The sequence below is a fragment of the Phalacrocorax aristotelis genome, chromosome 3 (genome assembly GCF_949628215.1).
Source record: "Phalacrocorax aristotelis chromosome 3, bGulAri2.1, whole genome shotgun sequence".
NCBI lineage: Eukaryota > Metazoa > Chordata > Aves > Suliformes > Phalacrocoracidae > Phalacrocorax > Phalacrocorax aristotelis.
This window is the reverse complement of record NC_134278.1, coordinates 28,277,809-28,305,463: the sequence shown is the minus strand read 5'-3', so window position 1 is coordinate 28,305,463 and position 27,655 is coordinate 28,277,809. Positions and strand designations below refer to the sequence as shown.

The window sequence follows — 27,655 nt, the reverse complement described above, 5'->3', positions numbered from 1 at the left end:
GGCAGCTCAGCAGTCCTGTGCATCCACTGCGGGGAGCTGTGGGACCAGCCCGCCCTCCCCGTTGTGACTGACGCCTGGCTGGGCAGCGAAGACCTTGGGAGCCATATCTGGAGCAGTGAGTGCATTAGTCCTTAACCTAAGAGGTCATTAAATCCAAGCTATTTTTCGCGTGAGTCAATAAGCACTTGCTTAATACTTGTAAGTTGTGCATATCCTGCTTGTAGAAGATCACAGGGTATGGCTACACATGCCCAAACAAACCAACTCAAAACAGGGACCGTAAGAACGGATGTGCACTTATTTCTGAAATACACTGGACTCTTAACCTCAGTGAGTTATTGAACAATCAAATCCACGGGTTATGTGTTGTATAAAACACTGGAGATGATTGTGTAAACTGAGAGAAGTTGCACATTTCTGAGTCTGTGCTGCAGATGCCTGACTGAAGCAAATCTTTCTCAACATGATGTTTTACATTATTTTTTAATCTCTGCAAAACCAGCCAATTCCTACCACCCAATTTGCTCATACTGCAGTGATTCAACCCTTGGCATTTTTAGCAGATTCACCACAGATCATAAGTTGCAACGTGTGTGTACAGTTTATTGAGTAGATAGACCACAACTGTGCCTATTTTGTTTTTACAAGCATTTTTGTTCAGTTACACCGGACAAAGCAGTCAGCTGGATATTTCATGAGGTCATCTTTTGCAGTAGTGATTTTTTGCAGTGGTAATGAGAATTTCTGAAACAGAATATTGTTGCTAATTACTTTCACTCACCTCATTTAGCCATCTAAAGGTTAAGTGTCTAATTTAAGCTAATTGACTGGGCTGCCTCAGTTGTTACTGGAGGGAGAGAGAGGTCTTAGACAGCAACAGATCTCCAGTGTATTTTTGGTACTTAGTTTATCCCAAGATGAATCACCCTCCAGGAGTCCTCCCTCCTTCTGCTGAGCACAGAGGTAGTCAAAATTATAAATATAAACTGGATGCCCACCCTTGCTTTTATGCAGCGTACATATGAAGTTCTCTGCAGATGGACTGCAAAGAGACGATGTTACATAGGCACAGCTTGAAATCACAGTTAGCTGATACATATTATTTTAGATATACAGGAAGTAAGCTTGAGATTTTCTACTGCAGACCAAACCAAACCCCAGGTCTCTGTCTTTTGCATTGTTATGATGAAAGTTGGATGAAGCTTCACTGAATTTGGTAAGCAGAATGAGTCTTTTGCACGGCTGTTCAGCTCAAGGTAGTTCAGCTTCTTTTTTGCATTTTTTTGGAGGGGTGGGAGGAGGAATTTCAGTAGGAGCCTTCACCAAAAGCCCACATCACAGGTCCACAAGTGAGGCCATGAATATGGTTTTGCAGCTGGTTGTCACATTTCAAGAAGGATGCATAAAAACTGGAGAGTCCAACAACAAGTATAATCAAAGATCTAAAATCCCAAAGATATAATAAAGTGGGGTTGTTTAGCTTAATAATGAGAAGGCTGATAGGGAAGAGTGGGAACCTGATGATTTTCAAAAACCATCATGAAGGAAAAGCAATGATCACAGCAAGGAAAATTTCAGGGTAGACATCAGGAAAAAGTAAAGAAATGCCCAGGCGGACTTGCCAAGTTTTCATTACTGGAGCTTGTTAAAACTGGACAAATGTCTATCAGGAATGACTTAGGCATAGGTGTTCTGCACCAGCGAAAGGCAAATAGAACAAATACATCCTTCCTCTATAATCTTTCATTACCTAAATAATTTATTTATAGAAAATGTATTTCTTATTTCTCTGTTTCTTATAAATTTCTTATAAATAAGAAATGGGCTGACAGAAACACCATGAAGCTCAAAAAAGGGAAGTGAAAAGTCCTGCATCTGGGGAAGAACAACCCCAGGCACGAACATGTGATGGGGTTGGACCAGCTGGAAAGCAGCTTTGCAGAAAAGGACCTGGGTGCCCTGGTGGACACAAAATGTCAATCATGAGCCAGCAGTGTGCCCATGCCACAAAGGAGCTAACGTTATCCTGGGCTGCATTAGGAGGAGTGCTGCCAGTAAGTAGAGAGGTGTGATCTTCCCCTCTCTCAGCACTGGTGGGGCCACACCTGGAGTGCTGTGGCCAGTTCTGGGCTCCCCGCTACACGAGAGAGATGGACATACTGGAGAGACACCAGCATAGGGCCACAAAGACGATTAAGAGACTGGAGCATCTCTCATATGAGGAAAGGCTGAGGCAGCTGGGACTGTTCAGTGTGGAGAAGGGAAGCCTCACACAGAATGTTACCTACCAATTCATATGAATCCCTGAAGGGAGGGTGCAAAGAGGACAGAGCTGGGATCTTTTCAGTGGTGCCCAGTGACAGGACCAGAGGCAATGGGCACAAACTGAAACACACGAGGTTCTGAGCATCAGGAAACACTACTTCACAGTGAGGGTGACTGAGCACCAGCACAGGTTTTCCAGGGAGGTTGTGGAGTCTCCATTCTTTGAGATATTCAGAACCCATCTGAACACAGTCCTAGGCAACTGGCTCTAGGTGGCCCTGCTTGATCTCGGGGGTTGGACCAGATGACCTCTGGAGATCCTTTCCAGCCTCAGCCTTTCTATGATTCTGTAATCTATGGAGGGAGTAAGCAGACCAACAGAACAATTTTGAATGTTACTGGAATTGCTGTATGCCTGTCTTTTTCTGACACATATATAAAGAGTTCCTGGTTTGGGTGTCCATATTTATGGGCAGGCGGGGAGGATTCTGGGCCCAGGGCTGATGAACACAAATAACAGACAGCTCCTCGGTGGCAGAGTCCCTGCTCAGCTTCCACTGAAGCTGAGCATTAACTCCCTAGGAGTTAATGGTGTTTATCAGCCCACTGAACAAAAGTTGCTTTTTTTTTTTTTTTTCTGACAGAATTTAAGCTTCTGCATAATGGGGGCTAAACCACAGCTTGTCACATTGTCAAAATTATGGTCTTTATTTCTCTAGAGTATGCCAGCAAAGAAAATCCTTAAGTGATTGAAGATTTTGTAATAAACCTCATAATGTTTAAGTAAAGCAAAGACTCTCTGTCTCACATACGCATCTTTTTTACTAGTTCTCAGTTTACTTAAACATTAGGGAGAATATAAAATCTTCATTTGCTGACACTATGAAACATAACAAAAAGGGGTTTGCCAATTAAATAGCTTTATTAGCATGTTCATAATATCTTTTTCCATTTTTGTAATCTTTTTGTATTTTCTTTTTTTTAAGTTGGTCTTTTCCAATTGATAATGACATTTGATAATCTGAATCTACTTTACCTAAATACATAAACCCTGTTTTAAACCTTTTGTCAGGAGCAAAATTCAATGTTAAAAAAAGAGATTTTCAAATTCCATATTTTCCCTTCTGGCTTGTGATACTGAAAACCAAACTTGCCTAACTGATTTCAACCTTCCCATCCAAATCAAGCTTACCTACACCACCTCCCTAATTCCACCTCCCGCAGAATAATGCATTTGTTTATCATATAAATGCAACTCATTGATTTCTTTCTTTACAGAAATGCCACCACCTGCCCCAACTTCCTTAAACTATTTCTAATGGATTTATTAGTCTTTAAAGTGATGTAAATATTTTGCTTCAGTTGTCAGAGATTCTTCTTTACATATAAACATTGTGAAAAGACAGTCAATACTGTTACTGAGTGTGTTTAGTGGCTGGCGTCTAAGTGATGAGCAGGAATAGGCACTCTGGAAGCACAAGGAGGTTACCAAGGAAGATTGATATTTACCTGAAGGTATCAAGTATCAGTAAATAGGCATGAAAATAAGCAGCACAAAAATTATTGTTATTGCAAGATAAAACAGCAAAGTTCTAAATCTAAAGTAGCCACCAGAAATAATCTATTTAATTTTCTACACATGAAGTTTCAAGATAATCGGTCCTCTTTATGCCACAGCTTCTCCCCACACAACATGTAGATGCAATATTTCTTTTTTTCTCTTTTATTCACTTTTTAAAAGACTTACTATTGCTATAAAAGCTAGCCAGATTAAGCACTTCACTATACGTCTCTTAATTAAGTTCATGAGAGCATTTAATAGAGCCATTTTTTAATTTTCTCCTGCCACTCTACAATAAAAATCCACTCCCCAGTCTCCCAGTCACCTTTTAAAAACCTCATATAATGAGAAAGAGATACATTGGGCTCTTGATCCTTGCCATTTGGCTAGTACATTTTACTTTTATTCTTCCTTCAGGGCAGTGCAGATATTCAGTATAACATTGTTAGAGTTGCCCATTTAAAAGTCTTTTCCTGAAGAACATCCTACTGATTTTTGAGAATATTTTATTTATGGAGCTTAATATGTCTTTGCTTTTATTACTGAAGGCTTTACTGCAGCAAAGATCTAAAAGACAAACCTTATCCCAACTGTTCAGACTTTCCAGAAACACATTGGCACTTACTGAGTTTCATTAGCCTTTCTAGGGGGAGGAAATCTTGAAAAGTAATCCAGTAATAAAACCGAAACCCTCAGTATACTCTGGGAGCAAGAGTGTATGGAACGGACTGGGGAAAACACACAAGGCTTTTTTTTTATTACTGGGCCCATATGGGACAGACACCTCATGTAATAGATGCCATGTCAGAAGAAAGGGGTTTAGCATAATAGTGGAGTCTCAAAATACAACTTGGTCTTGAAGAACAGGTTCTTTCAATTTTCTGAAAGCAGAATTTACAAAGGTGAATTTGTTAATAGTGGATATAAGCAATATTATCTGGGTGCTGTGTCCCTGTGGACTTAGGAGAAGTTAGGAATTGCAGTGTATCCCCAAATGCTACTGCTAAGAGGTAGACTTGGAATTTGGATCTGGTGATACCCTCATGTACAAACCCTCACATTTTCAAGGTAAAGAAATCTCATCTCTAATCTAGCCAAATAACCATATAATTATGCTTGGCTAAATACAATTCCTAACCAAACTGATATCAGATGAGGGATTATTTTTTACAACCCAAATTGTTTTGACATGTCAGTCAACGGTGGATTTCCACGTATTAGTTACTTACAGCTTCCTCTGAAGCTATGGTCTGTTTGTTTAGCAGAAATTCAATGACTCACCATGCCACTAGGAAGTTATGCGTGAGCTGTATTCATTTCAGCAGAGCCTCTGGCAGAGAAAGTCAATTCCACTGTTGACAGGAGCTATAGACGACCTATGTGTGTAAGGCAAGCTGCAGTGCTTTACCAGGTTACAATGCATTGCAGTGAAAAGCTATGCAGTAATTTCCTACTCTTCTCAGTGACATTTCAGTTGACACCGATTTTATCAATGTATATTTTCCATTGAAAGGTTAAGCCATACAGCTGACTCCAACAGGCATTTGGGGAGAATAACTTGTGAGCTTTCCTGAGATTTGTAGTGATGTGGCAATGCACATGAACATCTGAAATGAATACTGAGGTATGACCTCTAACCCCGCCTCCGCCGTAACTGGACATAAAATATAAATAAGCAATGTATGAATGTGAGAGAGAAAACAGGAAAAGTAAGTCTTTGAGCTGATGTTTAGGAGTCACTTACGGTTTCCTGGGTTTCAGGCTTTTTTTTCCCTCCACTGTGATTTCTGATTTCTTGAATAGATATTTCCAAAAGTACTAAATGACCTTTCTCTGGCTTAACCATGGGGAAAAGCAACTCCACATTTCTCTAAGAATCTAAGTAAAGCATTTTCACCTCTGCCAAAAGCATCCTATTTGATATGTAAAACATTTTCGCCTATAAACTAGTATAGTAGGACACCTTCATATCACAGTGCTACGAAGTTTAAGATGTAATTGCTTTATTAGGTACCGTCTGCCATATGATCTACCAGTGGCTGGTCACAGCATCACGAATATCTTACAGGTCTTCTTTAACTGCAAATATCAAAAAGGTAACATCTTAATAATTGCATACTTTGTTATATGTTCTGCTAAAAGATAACTGTATGTGTACATAAATATGTCAAGTTAATAATGCAAAATACCTACAGATCTGAACTAATCTCAAAATATTTATCCACAATCTCTTTGTTACAGAGTTCAGCAGTTACTTTTCCATAGATTTTGGGTACAAGACAGATGGCATTTCACAGCAGAAACCAGATGAGATATCACATAGACAATTTTGTAACGTATAGTAAATACAAGTCTCTTCCTGACTGTGGTAGATCACTGCAACATTTTCCTCAAATACTTGTGTGGTTTTGTAGTAGTGCAACATTTCAAAGCTTTATTCATATGGTGATTATCAGTGTCTTGATTTCAGAAATACATGGCCTGAAACGAAATTGGTTTATGATCATCTCAAATATTTAGCTTGTTTCATGGCATTTTTTGCCTGAAATGGGCTAAACGTCACAGACTGAACTGGAATAACAGCACATAATGTGGCAGTCCACATTTAAACTGCTTTCTAGCAACAAGCAAAAGGACACCTGTCAGCACGCAAAATTTGTAACGTGGAGAACTAATGCTTCCAAAAATAAGGATACAAAGATGCTGACTACTCAATACAGTAAATTAACACCTTCTGTCTAACAGAGCAGGTTTAAAATAAGGTTACATCAGTCTCACATAAGATGTTGACTTACTTCAAAAGTAGTTTGCACGCATATGACTCATTGTACACAAAGCTGATTTTTTTCCACTTCTACTAATGTGACAGTTATTAATTATTCCAGTCCCTGAAAAAAATTATCAAATAATAAAAATCTGGCAACCAGGAAAACACATTACATACCTAGCTACAGGGATCCGCATGTGTATGGGCTTTTTTTCTCTAATTCCTGCCAGGGCAAGTTTCAAAACCTATTACACCGGTAAATACATCTTACTGACTGCCAAGATTAGGCCACAAAATAGATAAGGTCACACAAGGTATTTCTTAAATCATCATTTCCTATAAAGCCTTCAGTGACTCAAAAGAGAACTTGAAAAATGTGGGGACACTAAATGTTGATGAATGACAATCTACCTATGAAGAAAATAATTCAATTACTATCTTTGTAAAACCCATAATTGCCTCTGAGAATGACCTCATTTAACTGTAATTTATTGTACTCTGCAATTCCAGTTCCTGAGTGGGATTAGTTTCTCATTAGGAAGGTTTTGCACTTCATAGGAACATTTTCCTCTAATTTCACATGAGGATTAAAATACAGCTCTGCAGAAAGTCTGAACAACACTTACCAACGACAGTGGGTAGCAAGAAAAACTCTTCACAGCTTAGGTCTCTGGGTAGCTTTGTTTTAATTAATTGTATGCATTTTCATAACAAGTTCTAAAGACTAAAGCAATGGAATCGTCTGCTTTCCTCTGACCTTCTTAGACCTTTTGACTTTATCCTGTTGGATAGCAAGCTAATTTCCCCACAGTAATGACTGCTGCTGATACTTCATTTTTTTTTCCTATTAGACATTTCACAGTTTTAAGAAACCAGTTAATTGGAATCTTTTTAATTTCACAGGATTATTGTCACCTTCCTTGTATCTGGTTTCTATTCTATCTGCTTAATTCTTCCCAGAAATGCTGTCAAAAGGTTTATTCACAAATACAGAGAAGTAAAAAAATGCATTTTCATAAGATGTTTCAGTCCCCATATGCACATATACTGTCAGGTACACATGCGTATATATATATATGTATGCCTGTATGTACATATAGAGGTAACAGCTTTCTAGGTTACTCAGATTCTTCTGCTCCACTGATTTCCAGGCCAGCTATAAGTCCGCAGTATATCCAAAACTCCTCTCACCTCTGTTGCATGGTTTTAGATGAACTCGGGTGCCTAGATGTAATGCTGTGAACTTGAACCTCATTTCTATCACTCCAAATTCTAGAAATTCAGATGTAATGCTCCAATCAACAACATTCCCTGAGAATAAAGTAAAAATAAACTGATAGTTTGCTTGACTACAGTAAGCGCTGTGTTCTCCAAAATACTTCAGAAGGGTCTGTACATCCTGCCAAATTTAAATAAAGGAATTAATTACTAATAAAAAATCTGACTGCCTACGCCTTCTGCTCATCATTAATGCCGTTCTCTCCAGCTACCTTCAGCAGCAAATTTAAATCAGAAGACTGTTTGGTTTGTTTTCTTATCCCCAGGTAATTTCTACTTCTAGCGCTCCTCATTTTGCCCCCGGTCACTGAAATTTTGATTTGGAGATCCATCACATGAAAGATTGATAAGCAGTACTCAGAACCTGCTTTTCCAGGGGAATATGGTGCTAATGCCATAGTGAACATTTAATTTCAAGCTCCTTATTGCTAATTTTGATACAGTTCCTCCCTTCTCTGCTATCTCTCTGTACCTTTGCTGTCAACTGTTAAAGAAACATTTTCTGTGATACCGGGAAATGCTTTCAAGGGATTACCCAATTAATATCTTTGTTTTCTTCTTGCTTGGTGGCAGATCCCGCTTTCTCCAGCAGCCATTACATTTCATTCACTGGATACACACTTAAAGTAGCAAGAGCAGGAAGAGAGAAGCAAGTCCATTACTACAAACAACCCAGCTAATACAGATTTATCAGTAACTCTGAATATACACAACTTTAAACACTTTCAGCATTTTCTTTGGGCAAATTAATTTCCAGATGAAGTAAGCTATAGCAAATACTAAGGTAACACATGATTCTTCAATACATATAACCAAATTATCTAATATTCAGTGTTTCAATCCTGATGTTTTCCTCAAATACTTCCATTTCTCTTCTCTGCATTTTTATTACTGAAAAACCATAGAGCACACAGATCAATTATTTTGATTTTTTAATCAGTCTCTATAGAGTTAACAGAAATAACTGTATTTAGAAATGCTACTTTGTCATTTTATGACACACTGTTTGTACCTGATAATCACAGAAAGTGATCTAGATGCTCAAAAGTCAGCATTATGATAGGTGTCTCATGGGGCTTGGGTTATCCAGTTTGTTGAGAAGTTTCACTGCTGACTTCCTTAGTGCATCCTGGTACCTGCAAGTGGAAAAAGATATCTAAGAGTAGGTGCTAGTCAGTCTCTGTGAAAAGATGTAGTAAGGTCCAGTGACTGGAATTTTAATTTAGACAAATTGAAAAGAGATACAATTTTTTAGTTGCGAACAAGTCACACTGCTTGCTGACTTCATCACGAGTCATCACATCACGTATATGCTAAAGCCTTGAAAACTGTGAATCTATCAGTTCCTCCATTCTTCTCTTTCCTTTGTAGGACATGACAAGAAAATTTGCCTGAATTGCTCTCAACCTACCCCTAAGACATGCTGGAATTGTTCGGGTTTCACAAAGAAATATCCATGCATCACCGATATGACAGGTCATAGCACATGTTCTAGCCTTACGCTTCAAAAAAGCATCACCCAATATATGGATTTTAAAGAACAGAAGATTAAAAACTGAAATTATTTACAGCAGTCACTAACTTACTGCCTAAATCAGGGCACTTAGGACAGGGCATCCCTCCTCTAATCTTATACAGCTGTGGCAACAGGCTCTTTCCAGCCAATGGAGGGAACTGAGGGTTCACACGGGCTACTCAACAGCATCTGAGGGTGACCATACCATACAAATGGTTACAACAATTATTAGGTGAGAAGAATCGCTGCCATGCTTCTCACATCTCCCATGATGAAACCTGGGAAATACAATAAGAAGCATTTCCGACATAATTACTTTGGTATTTGGCAGGTAACAAATTTCTCTTAGAGTTAATGCGAGGTCTCTCTACTTCAAGGCCTTTTGGCACACACAAGCCCTGGCATAAGGCTCTGAGACTAGCAACCAGGGCCAGCATTATCAAAATGAAAGCATAAATTTCAGAATAACAACCATGCATAAAATTTAACTATTCTTTTGAGGTGTAGCTGCAAAATGTGCTAATCCAAAAGGTATTTGTTTAGGCACAGACACCACCAGTTGACCCCAGAGTGAAGACATAGCCTTGGGAAGCACGGGACAGGGATGAAGATACCTCAGCTGTGCAAGGCAGCTTTCAGCAACCCAAACTTGGTAATACCCGAGCATCACTTGCCCATCCTTGAGTAGTAGGAGTGCTGGGGGGGCCTGGAAAGCTGCCACCCCAGCCAAGATGTGCTTTGCAATATGAAAACAGAAAGGGATTTTAAGGCAGGGGACATCTTTTTAGCAGTCTAACTTAACAAAAAAAACCAAAACAACAAACACCAAAATCCAACAATGGAACATCTCCAGATCTTAAGACTATTGTGTCTACAATTATGCTAAAACCTGTAATTTTGTGGTTTATGCGAAGTGCGGGAGCTGGCGGACCAGATGCCACGGTGATGGGCTGAGGCCTGGCGTAGTCACACCTTGGTCAAAACCAAATGGCCACCACCCGCAGGAACGGCACCTGCCTTCGGCCGCAGGCTGGGGGACGCCCGCGGACGGTCGCGCAGTTTTGCCTTCCGTGGAAGATGAGTCGAGGAAGAATCCGCCGGGTAGGGAGCGAGGCAGGGCTCAACGCCCCTGGGGGCCGGGAAGGTCAGCCTCGGCCGGATCGTCCCTCACGAAAACCTCTCACATCGGGCAGATCCCACCCGCCACCCCTCCCTCGCCACGGGGCCCCACGGGAGGGACTCCCCGGCAGCCCCCACCGCTCCAGTCCCGGGCCGAGCCGCCTGCCCTGGCCGCCCCAGCCGGGGCTCCGCGGGGGCGGAGGCAGCGAGCGGGCGGGGGGGCGGGCGCGCGCCTCCCCAAGCGGCGCCCCCGGTCCTGACGGCGCTTCCGGGCGGGGGAGCCGGGATGTGCGTCCGGGTTGGGTCGGCCACAGCGAGCGGTTTCCTCTCGCTTTCCCTCCTTCTCCCCGTCCCCGCGTCCCTCCCTCCCTCGCCCTCGCCGAGGTGGAGCCGCCGCCGTGCCTCTGAGGGAGCGCCGCCCGCCCCGCTCCTGCAAGGGGTCGGTGAGAGGGGTCGGCGGGCGGGCGGGAACCGGGGCCCCGGGGGCGCCCCGACGTGGGAGGGCGGGGAGCGGGGCCGGGGAGGCGGAGGGGCCGGGGCGGCGGGAGGGGGCCGGGGCGGCCGGCCGAGCGTCCGCCCTCAGCAGGGCCGGGAGATGGCCGCGGGTAGCCCCTGGCGCGGCGAGCAGCGGGCGGCTGCCTCCGCCGGGCGCTATTCCTCGCTTAAAATGGCCATCCGGACACCCGGGGGCCGACCTAGTGGCAGTTTTAGTGCAATACCCGATAAAAATACGTGTACGCTAATGTTGAATGCAGCCAGAGGCAACCCAGAAACATGATCTGCCCGGGTGACCGGGGAGCCCAGCGCTTCCAGCCCGGGGTGCGGGTGTGTGGTGATGGGCAAAGTCTGTCACACAGGTGCGTTTTCCCCTCCTTTGAAAGGAGGGTTACCTGCCTCTTGGGAGGGAATTTGCCGCTCTGCTGATGCCAGGCGTTACTGTGATGGTACCCCGGCACAGCAAAACGCGGGGGAAGCCTGGCTTTTATGTGCGCCTCCGTTTCTTCCTCATAAAAAAACCCTATACAACCAAAACTTGAATGAAATGTCTGTACAATAAGCTAAATAAATTATTTTCCTTTTTTCGCACATTGGGATTTGGGTTGATGAAAATCTCCGTGTCCGCTGTAACCGCTTGCACTGTGAACCTTGTCCGTGTACACGGGCATAACTAAATCGGGGAGGAATTCGGTGACTCCCCCGCAGTGGCCCTGCCATGATGTAAGGTTATGGTCACGCCTAATATACTTACAATATAGACTTCTAAAAGGTAAATAACTTGTGTACTGAGTATTGATAAGATAAATTATTTAAAAGTTTAAACTTGTTTTAAATGTTTTAAGGCAGTTGGATTGTTCAATTTCGTATTTAAAAGAAAAAAAGACCTTTGGAAAAAGCGTTGTCTTCAGAATTATCCAATAATATTTATATGTTTAGTGTTTTGATTCACATGCCAAAAATTAAATTAATAAGAGCGCACAGGCTTATTTGACGATGATTTTTATTGACTTCCTCAGAAAGACAAATTTAGACAAGTTCACAAGAACTGGAGTGAGGGATATAATCACTAAATGATACAGGTTTATGTCTTCAAAGCATCAGTGTTGGTGTTAGGTGACAATATCTGAACTGGGTAGAAGAGAAGAGTGGCTGAAGTTAGCAGTTGCCATACTTAAGACTGATGCTACATGCTGGGTTGATCAGCTGAGCATCTTGTATGTGTTAGCAGTGGAGCATCAGGAAAATAATCAACATATGACAATACATTTGTACAGTGGAAGGATGCTTTTTATGAACAGTTATATTAATTCCCAATTAATAAGTGGCAAATCAAAGTACAGAGTGGCTAAAGTGACTTGCCCAAAGTCACTTAAGCAGTCTGTGGAAGAGCTGAAAATAATTTGTACAATCTTTGTGAATCCTAACGTATGGTCGTATTTCCTCTTGCTTTCTATTCACAGCATTTTTATGAACATAGCTATTTGCTTTGTTTACAGAATCGATAGTTGCCTGAATAACCTAGAGAGTCACTTAGGCTACAAAGATGTTGGAAGAAGACATGGAGGTGGCCATCAAGGTGGTGGTAGTAGGAAATGGAGCTGTTGGAAAGTCCAGTATGATTCAGCGATATTGCAAAGGGATTTTTACAAAAGACTACAAGAAAACTATTGGTGTAGATTTCTTGGAAAGACAAATCCAGTATGTATTAAACAGAAGCGATACTATTGATTTTTGCCTTTCCCTCTATTACTTTGTTCTGTTGTAATCCTAAGATTTACAGAGGCTTGTGACAAGGCCTGCTGTCTCCAAAGCACAGTAAAGGGACTTGTTTTCTCTCTTGCACGGTGGGCTAAAATTACATCACTCTGTTTTACATACAAGATTTAGAATTATGAATCAAAGAAAAAATAAAACTTGGAGCCTGTTGTACTAAGCTTTTTGACAAGTTTCCTTTGTATTCTACCACCTGATTTTTTTTTTTATTTCTTGTGGAGGAAGTGCTTATAGTAAAACAATTATGTGAATTTATTACCCCATCTAAATTTAAAATTGGAAAAAGATAGTTAAATGTACCATAGATTTAGACTCTTTATGTAGTATAAGCGGATAATACCCAGTTACGTTTTAATAAAATATTTCCATAAAATGGGAAATAGTATAGTAATATAAACTTTTAAAGCTGATTAAAAAGACAAAAGAAGTGTTATTCAGTTATTTCCTTACAGAGGGAAATGTAGAGAAAAAGGAAGAAATGAAGAGGAAAATGTAATATGGATTGTCAGGAAAAAGCATGTAATGTCATTGAGGGACTACTGGTGTAGCATGTTACAGAGGCGAATCATTATCAATATAAAGTTATGTTAAATTTGAACTGAATTACTCTTATATTGTAGACACAGAAATATTTCCATGTCAGTCATTTTTAATTGCTCTTGTTCATTGTATTGATTACAAAAACTATGTCGTGTATTTCAGAGTTAATGATGAAGATGTCAGGCTAATGTTATGGGACACTGCGGGTCAAGAAGAATTTGATGCAATAACTAAGGCCTACTATAGAGGTGAAAATACTGTTTGTTATTTAGCAGGTGTTTGTGGTTTTGTGGTTTTTTTTGGTCTGCACATCTCTCAAGATATTTTCCTATCTCTGTATTGAGAATTGTAGTTATTTTGTGTGTGTGCAAAGCATTTTTAGTTCACCTTTTTCAGTTCTTAAATGTTTTTCCCCATCCCCCAAGATCCTTGCCTTAATTAAGTGTCATTTTATGCAGGATGCTCAGTAGTGACCTTTAAAAAACATAAACAAAATGAGACGAATATCTGCAGAGAATGTAACCTTTCAGACAATCAAGTGCAAAATTATTTTTTTTTCCTCTAAAAGTGTTTTCTTACTTCTGTAAGATATAGATTTGTAAATGTTCCAAAAACTATGGCTGAGGCGCTTATAAATTAATCCAAGGGAAAAAAAAATCCACCAGTTGTCCGACAAAGATAATTTACTATGCACAACAGTTCTCTAGTACGGACTGCCTTGAACATGTTAACACAACAGAGTAATAACAAAAGTGTATTTGTTTCATAAAATAGAACTATATTATTCAGTCATATGAAGATAGGTTATCTATTTAGCCAGTTACAAACTGCACACTCAGGCTTTCTTTGCATATAATTTAACAGTGGTTGTGAAAATCTTTCCTTTTTGTTTTGTTTTTTAACATAAGAGATACGAATGATTTGGCAAAGATTCCATCATTCAGTTCTTGTCAAACTAATTACGTGATGGCTGGGAGAGATATATCACTATGGTATAAAAAAATTACCTCATTTAGAGATAAAATAATAGTTATACCATGCTGTTTCAGAGTGGTCCTCTGACCTTTTTTTTATTCTGTGATCAATTTAGGCAACTAGTAGGCTGGGGTTGGGGTTTTTTTTGGTAGTAATTCTGGTTGTCACTTGCAATTGGTGATTACCGTTTCTTCAGAGAAAGACATTTCCTTTCCTATTTCTTTTTATGCTCATGCAGAAATAGATCATTCTCTTATTTTACACTGCCAAGTTGAGCGCATGAGTTTTCAGAGGCAGTACTTGATTCTCTTGGAGCTTCCTTTTACTCTGTTGGCCTTCACTTCTCTTGTGTGCTTTGCTCTTAGTTGTTCCAAGCCAAAGTCTTTTTCTCCTAATTACTGGGACTGATATGCTAAAATATGGAGTGTTCAGAAGAACTTTAAAGTACACTTACTGGCCTCACTTACCACATATCTTGAGTATCTTGAAATCTTGCTCATGACTTGTGCCCAGCATAGTGCAGTTAGATCACAACCTTCAAGATCTTTGTATTGAAGAGGCTGCTGTGAAACATGACATAGTCATCCTGTCGATACATGTTGCAGACAGCATGATGGATATATTAACAGTTCAGGCAATTAGATACAGTGACTGTTCTGCGCTAGACTTTGACTCATGAAGGGCAAGGGAAGTTATAAGAGCCTGGAAAGCAATTTTGGTTTAGCATCAGGCCTGCAAGCACAGTATTATAGAGGAAGATCAAACGTACTTTGGAAATGCAGGATTTCATTGCCATTTATTGCTGATAAGGGGAGGATATCTCTAAGGTGGGTAAGAAAGATGCTGGCTGTTACTTCAAGGTCTGCCTTTCCCACAGGTCAGTGTGCCAGTATCATTACACTACGGCTTACGTACTCTCCTGGAACCTTGTGTATTGTCAGTTCTTTAGATATCAGCTGCTCATCCATGGTCACACAACGAATGCTTCAGAGCCTGTTTCTGAGCCCTTCTTGTCCAGGGACCAAATTCATTCAGCCTTGCAGAGAAACAAAATTGGAGCTGGCAGTGGATTTGTCATGTGGTTTTCTATGTACAGGCAAATACGTGCAGCCGGTGTAGCTGCATGCCCACAATCATACAGCACAAGGAGTCCAGGAGCCTAAATTCAAAGAGTTGAAGGAAACTCTGTGTGTATTTAATAATTTCTTTTTTATATTGTATCATGCATCTTACCAGTTTCTATCCAATGGAAATCGCACTTTTTTGAACTGGCTAGGTACTTCATTTATATGCTAAGCACATACAAAAGGGGCTGTCATTAGCATCACCATGTGTTCTGTCCATGTTACTGGTGTTTCTCAAAGCAGTATTTTATCACTTCTTTGTCCATGCAACCTCTTCCGTACACTCCCACTGATAACTTGAGTGGACCCTTTTTAGGTTTTTGATGGAAAACAGACATCTTGCTCATTAGTCTGTTATTCAGTTGCTGATTAGTGAAATTCTCAGGCTTCGCATTTTGTTGCAGGAAAGACTTCATAATTCCCAAGCCTTCGTAGCATTGCTCTAGGTTGCACTTGTCAGCCGCTTTCGGCTGTAGTAACTATGGTAATGGGAGGGCTGCAAACTGTTCTGGGCCAATTTGGAGCAAGGCAGCCCTCTTTTGGGTACTGTTAGTGAGACTTTAAACCCTGCTAAGCCTGTTAAAGCCAGCCAGGATCCACAGCAGTGAGAACATCAACAGTAAACAGGAACTTCTGGATGATATAATTTGACCATGCATTTTATCTCAGTTTAGGGTTGAAGGAGCCACCATCAGTTTTATAGTGAACATGTGTTTTCTGTCATAGCCTGAAAAAGCTGAGATAAAGATCAGAAGAGTGAAACGAATAGGTGTCAAGCCCTGTGTGAGTCCACTCATGGCAAGGAATTTCTTTACATATTTTCTATTACATAGGCCTTGTACCATTCTGGAAAGAGAACATATGGTTACAGAGTCTGTGAGGATGGGGTAGTCTGCTGAGGATCTTTTGATACCTACTCAGCTGACAACCTCATGCTCTGCTTGAATCAAGTAGAGATGCTAGCACTACTCGTTAAAGGTTTCTTCTGATTTAGTCTAGGTGTGAATATCTTATCAGTGATTCTGCAGCCGGTCGGAACCTTTTTAAAATAAAGGTACAGGGGTTATCAAGGTAGTAATTGCATACAAAAAATCCTATGTCCTGTTCTTCAGTGCTTCAGAGTAGCTTCTTAAATAATCATTTTGCAGGTTATTGGGTGAGTAAATTCTGATATTTCTTACAATCCAGTGATCAAAACCTTCAGCAGGTGTCTTGAAATACACAATTACATATAGAATATATGTATAGAATATATGTATAGAATTTGTCATTGTTGATACACAAGTGTATCTCCTGATGAGGAAAGACTTTTGTTTACTGTTGTTTGTTAACTTCCTGGTAAGAACCTTTAAATCTTGAGAGTCCTCAAAAATATTGCAGTTTGATTCCTAATAATTCTCTTTAAAAAGCAGTATGGCCAAGCTGAGTTATTTTTACTGCCCCTGTCAACTGCATTCTACATGTGTTATATCTAAATTGAATAAGGAGGTCTGATGTTTTGTGTCACCCCCTTTTTACCTACCACATGCTAGGTCTTTTCCCTCTAAAGTTACTATTGCCAAGTTATCTCTGTGTTTTAGCATTCAGAAGGAATGGGTGGAAGGAGAGAGATGAAGTGAAACTGCCTTAGAGTGGAAACTTCACAATGGATTCCTTAGTCTTAAAACTGAACAAGATGTTGTTTACAGATGGTGAGAGTCTTTTAATAAATAGTCTCATCTCCAGTGGAGCCAAGGACCTTGAGAGGCTTTATTAAGCTGTGAGACAGGAAGTTAAATTTGGCATAGACAAATGCAAAGTAACTTGCTTTGGAAAGAATAATTATTTTTACACGTATCTCAAAGGATTCTAAGTGGAATTGCATCAGAAGACTTGCATACATTACAATATGGTGTGGACATCAGGGAAGACAAACAAATTTTAGAACACAAGTAGTAGGGAAAAATATGGAAGACTACATTGCTACTGTTTTATTGGTAGAGCTTGATTTGAAAGTTCTTACTATTCGGTATAAAACCGTACCAAAACGGTCTTAATGGCATGTGAAAGAATGTTAAAGAGCACAGGAAAACTTCTACAAAGCTAGACTGAACTTGGCTTTAAGAAGATAAATAAAAGGAAGCCTAATAAAAGAACTCGAGTGCCTTGTGTCAATGAAATACAAAGACAAACAGAATACAGGGATGGGGGATACTTGGTGAAACTCATACATAATGGCATGCTATATGTAATTAGATTGGGATATTCGCCACAAGATAACACTGGAGTCTCAAAGACATTAGCTATCTATTCCTTTTACACTCCGTTACTAGAGTGTAGTTAATATCAAGTATATTAAAGGCATATAAATAATAGTGTTTCTCCTTGTGTTTAAGAGCAAAGAAAAGTAGTTTCTTTGTATATATACAACGGGCTACCGGGCAGTCAACAAATAACAAAGGACCACTGGACAATCAAAAGGCTGTTCACTAATATTTCAAGTGTGGAAGTACCTTCTCAGTATCCATGGGTTTTAACCATTGTTTGCTAAGGCTGTTGCAAAACCATAACAAATATGGTACAAAACATTTTGTAGAATTTATCATAGTGCTGTGATAGCACGAGTATGAATTAGAAATACACTTATTTTCTCCAAAAAGCTACTGCACAATTTACTTGAAATAATCACAACTTTCTTCGAAAACTTTAAGTTTTCTGCTTTTCAAAATCCATGAAGATTAGCATGAAGAGTAACGTGAAGTGTGCTTTTACAGATACTGCAAATATTTGCCTTCTGGCCTCTGTTAAGCTGTCTAGAAAACAGTGACCAATAAGCAAACCTCCCTTCCCCTTTTTCCAGCATTTCCAAAGCCCTTGTATTCCTTTCCCCTGCATTCATGCACCATGCTGGAAATAGCTTGAAAGGTAACAGACCCATAACCATCATGAAGAATGGGTATGATGATCAAAATGACGTGGCAATCTATTTTAATTTGGGGAATTTATGACCATTGGTTTAACGAAAGCTGGTGGTAAAAGTGCTCTTTTCTGGGAGAAACTTGAAAAATCCCTCATATTTGAAATACATTATATACGATTCTTTTTTTTTTTTTTTAATGTCTGTGCAATGTTTTGTATTCATTTGTATTTGATTTGTATATTTTTAGGAGCCCAGGCTTGTGTTCTTGTGTTTTCTACAACTGACAGAGAGTCCTTCAAAGCAATCCCTATCTGGAAGGAGAAAGTCGTGACCGAAGTTGGAGACATTCCCACAGTTCTTGTGCAGAATAAGATTGATCTTCTTGATGACTCTTGTATAAAGAAGTAAGAGTTTTATCTTACTGTTTTTTTAAGAACAATATATTCTGCCTGTATACAAGCATTTAAAAAAAAATCTAGGTTGTCAAACCTCTGCGCTGCATCAAAACGTACCCTAGAAGCACAGGTAACAGGTATTGCTGCATGAGTGTAGTTACTTGGGCAGATGTGCCTGCCAGGCTAGGACCTTTCTGTTTGCTTCATGCCACCTTCTGAAGTGTCAGCCAAAAAACTAAAGGAATAGTATGAAGAGTTTGTTTGTGCCATGTTATGATTTTTTTTTTTAAATCAGAAATTCTAAAACTGCAAACTTTCTCGTCAAAATTTACAGTTACTGTTGAACTGTGGTGTGCACCAGTGAAGTTACATTTCCTAGTTTGGCTGGTGAAAGCTGGCTAAAATGATGATGTATTAAACAGGTTGTTTGAAAAAGTATCTTAATATTCTTTGCTTTGCTTTTCTTTCATTTGTTTTTATTGCTCATTTTTATCAAAACATTATAACTATAGAAATATGTATCCGTTAATTTTCTCAAGCTGCATGGTGCTGATCCTTCACTGTATTTTTCTTAATGGATTTTACTGTCAGTTCATTCTGCCTTTGTATGTGTGACCAATTTCATTCTTGCCATAAAATCATCTTAACAAATGCTAATTTTTATTTACCACAGCATATCATGTAGAAAATATCCCGTGATTAAGTTGATCATTCTCCACTTCTTTATTTCTATCATTTTCCTCAGAGATCTAAGTGACTTGGTTTTTTTGTTGTTTCCTGCACTGGCTTTCTTTTTTCTCTGCTGTCATTGATGGCATAAATCAGCTTCTACTCCCTCTGCAAAGAATACTGAGGATTTTTCAAAGGAAAAGCAAAAATGCGTTTGAACTCCTCCTTTACTCATGGTATGTCCCTTAGGTTTTGGTCTCAGAATACGCCATCTGCCTCAGTAACTTCGTCTTTCTGATGACGTGATTTGCCTTGGTGAAATTTTTATAATTTCTGTCAGCTTTTTCTTAAAATTTAGCACAAGTTCTTTTTCACTTCACAGATAAAAGTAATTCTTTATTTAATCTCCACACTCATCTGGTTGCATAGCCTACTGCTTTATTAAACTATACTTCAGGATTACTTTTTTGTTATTTTGACTTTGCAGTGGTAATTGTTCTGATCCTGGTGCTGTTAATTGCAGCTTCCTTCCTTTTGGTTTCACTGACACATGTCTTTGAACCCTTGGGAAATTTTAGTTAATGAAGTCAATAAATACTGAAAAGCAATTACTTTTGGTCGTAAAGAAATGGGATGTAAAATACCTTCTTGTTACAGTGGAGGTATTGTAAAGAAATTAAGGATCAGGTGGTTTTTGACTAAGTTTCTTAACATACCCCACTGTGTTTTAACTTGCCATGAAGCATTTTGTCCATAAGAATGAATGCTGACAAATAATACAAATTAGTGTTTACAAAGTCTTCTTCTGTTGTGCAGCGAAGAGGCAGAAGCACTGGCAAAAAAGCTAAAATTAAGGTTCTACCGAGCATCTGTGAAGGAAGACCTAAATGTAACGGAAGGTACGAGATGCAGCAGAGCAGGGGTCTGTCCTGCCTGCTGCTGTACGGCACTGTACATCTGTAGTTTGGAGCTGATCTGTTACTTCCCATGTTGTTGCATGCTGTTGGCAATCCTTTTTATATTTCTTAGCAGCACGCTTCACACATAGCTAGAATTACTTGGTACCAGTGTGTTAGGCCCGTTTCTTTGTGTACATCTACCCTTTCTCGTCCACAAACGGTGCATAGCTTTGATGTTTAGAGGTGCCAGTATCTTAAGGCTGCTTAGTTCTAATGACTGTCAGTAAGCACTGAGCCCTTAAAAAAATGATATGTGGAAGTTCAATTATTACAATACACACATTGTTGAACAGAGAATTTTGTAATTGTTAATAGTTGTTAATAAATAATTGATACGAGCAATTACTTCATAGTTTAGTTATATTTAATAAAAGTTCATTAAAAGATTGGATCTCTTGCAGCCTTTTGTCTACCAATGATATTTTACTAGTTTCCAAGTATGTATATATTTAATTTCATAAGAGTACTCTTACAAAATTCAGTTACTATCTTTTGTGGGGTAGGTTTGAATAATCATGAATTATAGTCTCGGATAACTTATGCCTTGTTTAGTCAGGCAAACTTAATAGTAAACTAATTGTTTCTCCTTTGTTAACGTCATTCACCTTGGAAAAAACATCTACAAGAGAAAATGTGAAATGTTTCTGTATCATCTTTACATGATTTAAATAATTGTAACATATGTAGGTTCTGAAAATTCTCCTATAGTTGTGGATTTTTTCAGAATCCTGCATAGACTTTCTATACCCCAGCACAAATGAGGGTAGCCGTAGTTAATTAGTAAAATGTTGCTGCCCGGTTTTATTAGCCCTACTTCACTTGACTGCTACTATTCTAAGGCTTCTTGCAAAAAATGTATATTAAATTTCTACGTAATTTTAAAAAGTTCCAAGTCGCATGAATTGGAGTGTTTGGCAATAGGTATGTGCCAGCTTCATTACAGGAGTATTGAGGTGTTTCTGTCTGCTGTGTAGGACCCTGGCACTGCAGCCTGTAACACCTGGGTAGGCATGGGACTAACTTGGCTCCTGCTCAGGTACACAGGCCTGCTGAGAGAGAGTCACTTAACCAGACCTTGCTAAACCTGTGGTGACAAATGCACTTCTGTCACCACACGGAATTTTGATACAAAGCTGTTATTGATACAAAGATTATTTTTGACCATACTCTAATGTACCTTTTTTCTTTTTGGCATTCCAGTTTTTAAGTATTTGGCTGATAAATATCTTCAAAGGCTCAAGCAACAAACAACTGAAGATCCAGAACTAATACATACAAGCAGTAACAAGATCGGTATGTATACTGGAATAAAACACCAGAAACAGTATTGTGTGCCGTGAAAGCTTATGGTCTCATCTGTTTCCTTAGGGAGTTAATACAAAGTGATCCAGGGTCTAATTATTACCCTCCTGTCTTAGGACATTGTCTCCTTTCCTTCTGTAAAATAACTTTATGACTCTAAAGTGACAAGAGTGTCAAAGTGATGTACTAAAGTTTCTAGCTAATATTTGTCAAGTGCCCTTTTATTAAATTTATTTAAGCAAACATCGTGTAAGGACTTGAGAAAGGATGCTTGTTGGGTTTTTTTAATGTAATGAGTATTAGCGTTACTCATCTTGGTGTGGATTTACAAGAGACTCACGGCGAAAGAATCTGGCGTGTAATCAGAAGGTCTTTTTGTAAGGGAACACTGAACTTCTGTAGTCCTCCTTTAAAGCATTTCTGAGTCAGTTAGTTTATTTTCCTTAAAGCACTCCCTTTTTATTCAGGCTTTTTCCTTGCCTTTATCTCAGCAAAGTTTCTAACTTTAAAACGGTCATATTTTTCTTCTATTATATTACTCAACTAACCATAGCTTTGTTACCGTGCAATTAGTAGCATAGACATATGCAGATGAGCGCACATGCTGCCCTTCAATTACAGAGATGTATACCAGCTTCAAATACGGCCTGGCTAGTAATTTCATCTGTCTCTACTTAAATTTAGCTGCAAATTTGACACAGAAACAGATAAAGCCTTTAAAAATAAGAGTATGCATTTGAGGTGCACTACTGTGCCTTAGTAAGTGTTGTGTCTGAAGTGTTAATGTATTATGCTGCAGGAAGTAAAGAAATACAAATGCCTTTCTTGTCTTTTAAATTCTGTAGGTGTGTTTAATACAGCTGGTGGAAGTCGCTCCGACCAAAATTCTAGCACTCTTAATGGTGGAGATGTCATCAACCTTCGACCAAACAAACAGCGGACCAAGAAAAACAGAAGTCCTTTTAGCAGCTGCAGCATCCCTTAGACCACTTTTGGAGAGAAAAAACCCCAACCCAGCGAGTTGGATGAAGTTGTGCAATTGAGTACAGAATAAAGCCAGCTGTAGAGGTATTTTTACCAGTGCTTTAGCAAATCTTGTGCCTATGGGATCCTTGATAGAGGGTGGATTTATATAAACTTGCTGATGCAGTGTTTTCTGGTGTGTAGAGTGAGACACCTGGCGGCAAAACACAGAACCGTGGCTGCCCTGTGCACTTTGTAAAAATTAGGCAAGCTGCTCCTTTTTCAAGGAAGTATTTACAGAGCTGCGAACTAGGTATCGCTGAATTGCAAAGCACATGTAACGTAAGGGTAACACTTACAAGTATAGGTACAGACCAGAACACTATGGCCCAAGGTAAAGTAGCAACCTTGCAACTACATTTCAAAGAAAGTGTTAGAATAGAATAGTCAGGACAGTAAGAAGATAAACGAAGAGCAAAAAGAAGACACTACATTTTCTGCCTGACTATATTAACACGGATTCTGGCAGTTCTGTCGGTGCAATATACTTGTCTTATGTATATGAGTGCTAAGGTGTATGTGTAAACTTTTGGTAGTAATATTTAGGCTAAATGCCAGTGTATACGTTACTTGGAGATCAGCTAACGATCGTAAAATAGCATCTTCAAAAAAAATTTCCATTAAAAACGTTGCATTTCAGATGAGGCTTTCCCAGCTGCCACTGTGTACGTTTAACTTGCTATACTTTGGGCCTAAAAGCTTAGATTTAAAACTGTATGGTGCCAAAAATGCTCCTTCCTTTTACCTAACGCTGTGCTACAGGTGTTCTTGTAAATTTGTTTTTCTCAGTCTTAACAGGTTGAACAAATAACACAGCCTTTGACACTAACAGCTATTCGGGAGGGACGTAAAATATAATCATATTCCTGTTCAAATTTGATTGTTATATCCCGTTTTGCCTCTGAAAAAGGAACTTGCAAAGTGGTGTCACAAGATATTTATCCTCTTTGGAAAAACTTTCCATACATACCATCAACTACATTATGGAGGGTCCAAAAAATTGCAGCTGATGACTGAATTATGTTAACGAGATGTTCCTGACTGTCATCTCAGATTCTAAGTTAGCTGCTGGTTGCAGAAAATCTAATTCTGCAAGATCAGAGACATGGCGAGAATTTTTCAAAGTGCTGAAGTAACTTCACAGAATTGATTTAGATGTTTAGGAGCCCAAATCTAAATTAAAGTTATTTGGGCTTAGGCTCCTAAATCACTAAGGTGCTTTTAAAAATGCCAAGCAAGATATCTTTTATTTACCAAAAATAAACACTTTATAACCCTCTTCAAGAACATGCATGCCTTTTAAAAACTATCCATTTTGTTTACATGTTTTTGTATGGTATGATCTAATTTTAACTTTCTAGGATTTCTACAACAAATCTGCCGGTGACAAATGCAAAATATGCTGCTTGAAAAAATTCAGAGTTTTAATAGTTTTTTAAATGGTGTATGAGAATGAAAATGAGTCGAGTGATCCTGTATATTTTTGGAGGAAGGATTTTTCACTGTGTGAATTGATGTAGGAAGCTTGACTTACTTTGTTTCTAAGTCAATGAGTGTGAAAACTGAAATGGCCTCTTTTTCCCACTGTCTGCAGGGAGAGAAGTGGGTGGCAAGTTATGCACAAACACTAAAGGTCTCTGAACTCTTTTGTGTGTTTACTATACCAGACTTTCTACCGCGTACCGTTGTTTCTTTGACAAGCTGTTAGAGCATCTCTCGTTGCTGGCAAGAAGGCGGCCTTCAAGGCGCTTGATCCCCTTTGCTATTGCAGCGAAACCGTGTGTTCTTCACCGTAATGTTTCCTGTATTTTCTCTCGGATAAAGGCCTTTATTTTTTAACAAGTGCATTTAATCACTGAATGTGTGTATAAATGGAGTCAGGTCCTCGCTGTCTTGGCAATTTAAGAAGTAAGGTACTTAGGATAAAACTTAGGATCATACATCACGGGGCTGCCTCACAACTTCAGGCCGTGGGGTAGAGTGTGTGCATGAAGGATTTTGACAACTGTTTTTAATATGGAAACTTCTACATTTCGTTGTCCGTCTGCCAGTTTCACATTTTTTATTCATTTTTCTTGAAAAAGAAAAAAAACCACAAAGTGTCTGGAGCATCTCTTTTGCCTTGTTTGACTTTGTACAGAGTACTGAAAAAAATAATTCTTTATTATGTCTAATGACCGTTTGTACTACCGCATAAGCTGTTTGTGTTTAAGGTCTGTCATTACAAACCACTGTTTCATGGACTGAAAACTCAGTAGACATTTTCATAAGTGGGGACCTGACAGACTTGCTAAATTTAGTACGCATGCTTCAAGATAGGAACATATATTTGCAGCATTGGGTAGCGGTGAGTTGGAATTTCATTCCCGCCTTAAATCTAAAGCAGCTCGCTCGTTGTGACTTCGCAGTGCTTGTTCTCCAGTACGACTGAGGTGGAGACTGTCCGAATTAGTGTTTTTCTAGAAGTGCTCTGCATGTACGCTGCTTGAAAACGTCATTTTTATCCTACTGGGGTTAGCGTGTAGATGTAAACCAGACGACTTGCGTATTGCAGGAATCCTTAGGTATTCTCATCGCTCTTCAGTGGAAGCGACTTCTGCCTGCTGGATGAAGAGACGTGCCTAAACGTTTAGCGCTCGCGTTGTCCTTTGTGAATAATTTTTGTTAGAATCATTGCCCTGTTCTCCAGTCAAAGCATCCTCATTAAATTATCGTGTGTTTTAGTTACCAAAGCCTACAGGTGCAGGGCTGGTAATAAAGATGTCCTTCTCTGTGCACCTGTGTTGACCGTGTGGTGGTGGAGGATGTAGCTCTGTTACACCCGTGGCAGATCCGCACCCCGGACTAGGAGCAACACATGCTCCTACCACAAGACACGAAGTTTTGTTCTGAGAGTCGAAGCTAATTGCACTCCTCTTCTGTCTGCTAATATCTCTTGAACCAATCACCGGATGTATTATCTGAATCTTGCCAAAACCCTTTGCGTTCAGCAGAAAACTTCAGTAATTGTTAAGGCCTTAGTGAAATAAGCATTCACTAAAGAGTACGACGCTGAAGCATCTGTCGCTGCCGCGTTGTATCCATTCAGTGAATGGGTGTTCTCCCGGTAGGTGGGGCATCATTTGGTGCAAAGCGGTAATGCTAGGGATGTATTTCCAACTGGAAATAACAAATCTCAGAGTTGTGAGACTGATCACACTAAGACTTTTGTGCTTGTGTGTGTCTGGTTAATTTTAAAAACAAATGGAAATATTCCACTTAAGGCAATTTTGGAACTTTCTTATTTTCAGTGCTTCTTAAGGCAGTGCTTATATTTTTGAGTCAAAATGCCTGAATTACCATACTGTCAGCCTGATTTCGTGTTTAATTTTTTTATGCTTCAGTAAAATCTGTCCTTTTTTTATTTTGTCTCCACATTACTGGGCTACAGCATACCTGACACGTAGTTTTCTTGTGCATCGCATCTGCAGATGCACATTATGCTAAAGGGAACCGAGCAGCCCAACACCTTGTACTGCCGGGAGGTTATGCAGGGCTACGTGCGTAACACTTTGCGAACGTGCACTTTGAACGTGTTCGTTCATCTGTTCATGTTGATAGCTGCCAGTTAATACTAGAATTAATTATTTGCACTGTGGGAGTTCAGTCACACAGCATGCTAGCAGACACACTTGTTGGATCCCGGTGCCGGTACCTGAACTCCTGCTGCTTTTCTGAACATAACCGTAGACCTTTGGCTGTAGTTGCAGAACCTGAACAGTGATTGTACCTAAGCTGGAGAGCAAGCATGGCCCCACAGCTTGATTTCATCAGAACTACCTTGTCGTCTTTTTGTAGGAAGCAACAGTTGTGCATAGTCGTCATCTTAATGCTCAAGGAGTACTGAGAGAAGAACATGTTTCTCTCTGTTAAATACGTCATCCGAACAGGTAGTTGAAATTATAGAAGAAAAAATGCAGCAATGTTTAGAATTAAAATGAAAGGCGCTACAACAGAATAAGAGAAACTTTCAAACAGTTCCATGTCAAAGTGTTCTGTGTGAGTCATCTCAAGGCCAGGTGAGCCCTCGAACTGAACTGGGCTCGTTCTCAGGTTTCTGGCAGCAGGGTGATACTGATAAATAGTTTGTGGAGTGGCTGCTCGTTCTTTTCCTGCTGAGATAAATGTGGTTCAGCAGAACTGACCAAAGTTGGTCAAAAAAAGGCAAAATTAATCCAGACTGGGAGAAAAACTGCTCTCCTTGCTAGAATAAAGACTCATCGTTACTAATAAACGACTTACTCTTATTTGCAAGTTCACGTGAATCTGAATGGTTAAAACAGATGATGTACATACCTGTTCTTATCACCGTCGTGATCTCAAGTAAATGTAATATATTTTTAGAAAAAAAAAGTCAACCTAACTTAGAGTAAATCCTCAAGTGGAAAAATAAATGTTTAAAACTGATTATTCTGTGTATGCCTGTAAAATCCCCATGAGTTAATTCTGCTGTTCTCTTGTAAGTGACATGAGTTGTATCATGCAACTTGAACATGTTTATCTGATTACTGTTTGACCTGATACAGGTCACTACTTCTGTGGTTCTGTTAAACTGTCAGTGTATTAAATCACAAAAAAATTGCTATAACCCTGTAGCCGTGCAACCTGAATCCGCTCCAGAAACTCATGTGCCTGATTCGAGTCTGCATGTTGCGAACAGTCGGGATCCAGGGCAGCACAGGTGCTCTCCAAGGATGAAGTGTGGGCATCCCAGCCTAACAGAAACGCTCTTTCTGAGCTCCTGCCTCCAATTTCTCCACCGCACAGTCCAAATACAAAAATACGGATTCTGTTCTCCTCTTTCTGGTCATCTTATTTTCCATGATTGGTCTGGCTAATACAGTGACATGGTTTAAATGAATGTTTGTAGATGCTGCAACTGGCATTAAACTATTACTAATATATCCAAGATAAAAATGCCTGATGCATTTTCTGAAAAGAAACAGGTAACTA

At 39.6% G+C, this 27,655-nt stretch overlaps 1 protein-coding gene and 1 long non-coding RNA gene across 15 annotated transcripts in view; one reads left to right on the top strand and one right to left on the bottom strand.

Moving 5' to 3' along the window:
* LOC142054447 (uncharacterized) overlaps positions 1 to 10,824 on the bottom strand; it is a 12,883-nt gene extending 2,059 nt beyond the window's left edge. For 2 of the 9 annotated variants that reach the window (XR_012659532.1, XR_012659531.1), the window contains exons 1-3: positions 10,405 to 10,824; positions 6,622 to 9,007; positions 5,841 to 5,905 (exon numbers count right to left, since the gene is read on the bottom strand). This is a non-coding gene — a long non-coding RNA (uncharacterized LOC142054447). The other 7 variants (XR_012659535.1, XR_012659533.1, XR_012659530.1 and 4 more) reach the window with 7 other exon arrangements.
* RAB23 (RAB23, member RAS oncogene family) lies at positions 10,707 to 27,655 on the top strand. Of its 6 annotated transcripts, none has more exons than XM_075087024.1 (8): positions 10,707 to 10,945; positions 11,262 to 11,363; positions 12,501 to 12,702; positions 13,480 to 13,565; positions 18,563 to 18,719; positions 20,196 to 20,278; positions 21,539 to 21,631; positions 22,486 to 27,504. In XM_075087024.1, exons 3-8 carry the CDS (start codon positions 12,548 to 12,550, stop codon positions 22,623 to 22,625), a joined length of 714 nt encoding a protein of 237 aa, XP_074943125.1. In that variant the 5' UTR covers positions 10,707 to 10,945; positions 11,262 to 11,363; positions 12,501 to 12,547; the 3' UTR covers positions 22,626 to 27,504. The 6 variants fall into 6 exon arrangements, 5 of the variants coding, with proteins under 5 accessions (XP_074943125.1, XP_074943126.1, XP_074943123.1 ...); XR_012659527.1 differs by lacking the exon at positions 11,262 to 11,363 and having other exon boundaries at positions 10,821 to 10,945; positions 22,486 to 22,708; positions 27,299 to 27,655; XM_075087025.1 differs by lacking the exon at positions 11,262 to 11,363 and having other exon boundaries at positions 10,707 to 10,949.

What these genes read in the sequence shown, in the direction of transcription:
- RAB23 (XM_075087024.1), top strand. Translation starts at nt 12,548, where the DNA reads ATGTTGGAAGAAGACATGGAGGTGGCCATCAAGGTGGTGGTAGTAGGA. An exon ending in AGACCTAAATGTAACGGAAG is followed by an intron (nt 20,279 to 21,538) that starts GTACGAGATGCA and finishes TTGGCATTCCAG; the next exon opens with TTTTTAAGTATTTGGCTGAT. An exon ending in TACAAGCAGTAACAAGATCG is followed by an intron (nt 21,632 to 22,485) that starts GTATGTATACTG and finishes TAAATTCTGTAG; the next exon opens with GTGTGTTTAATACAGCTGGT.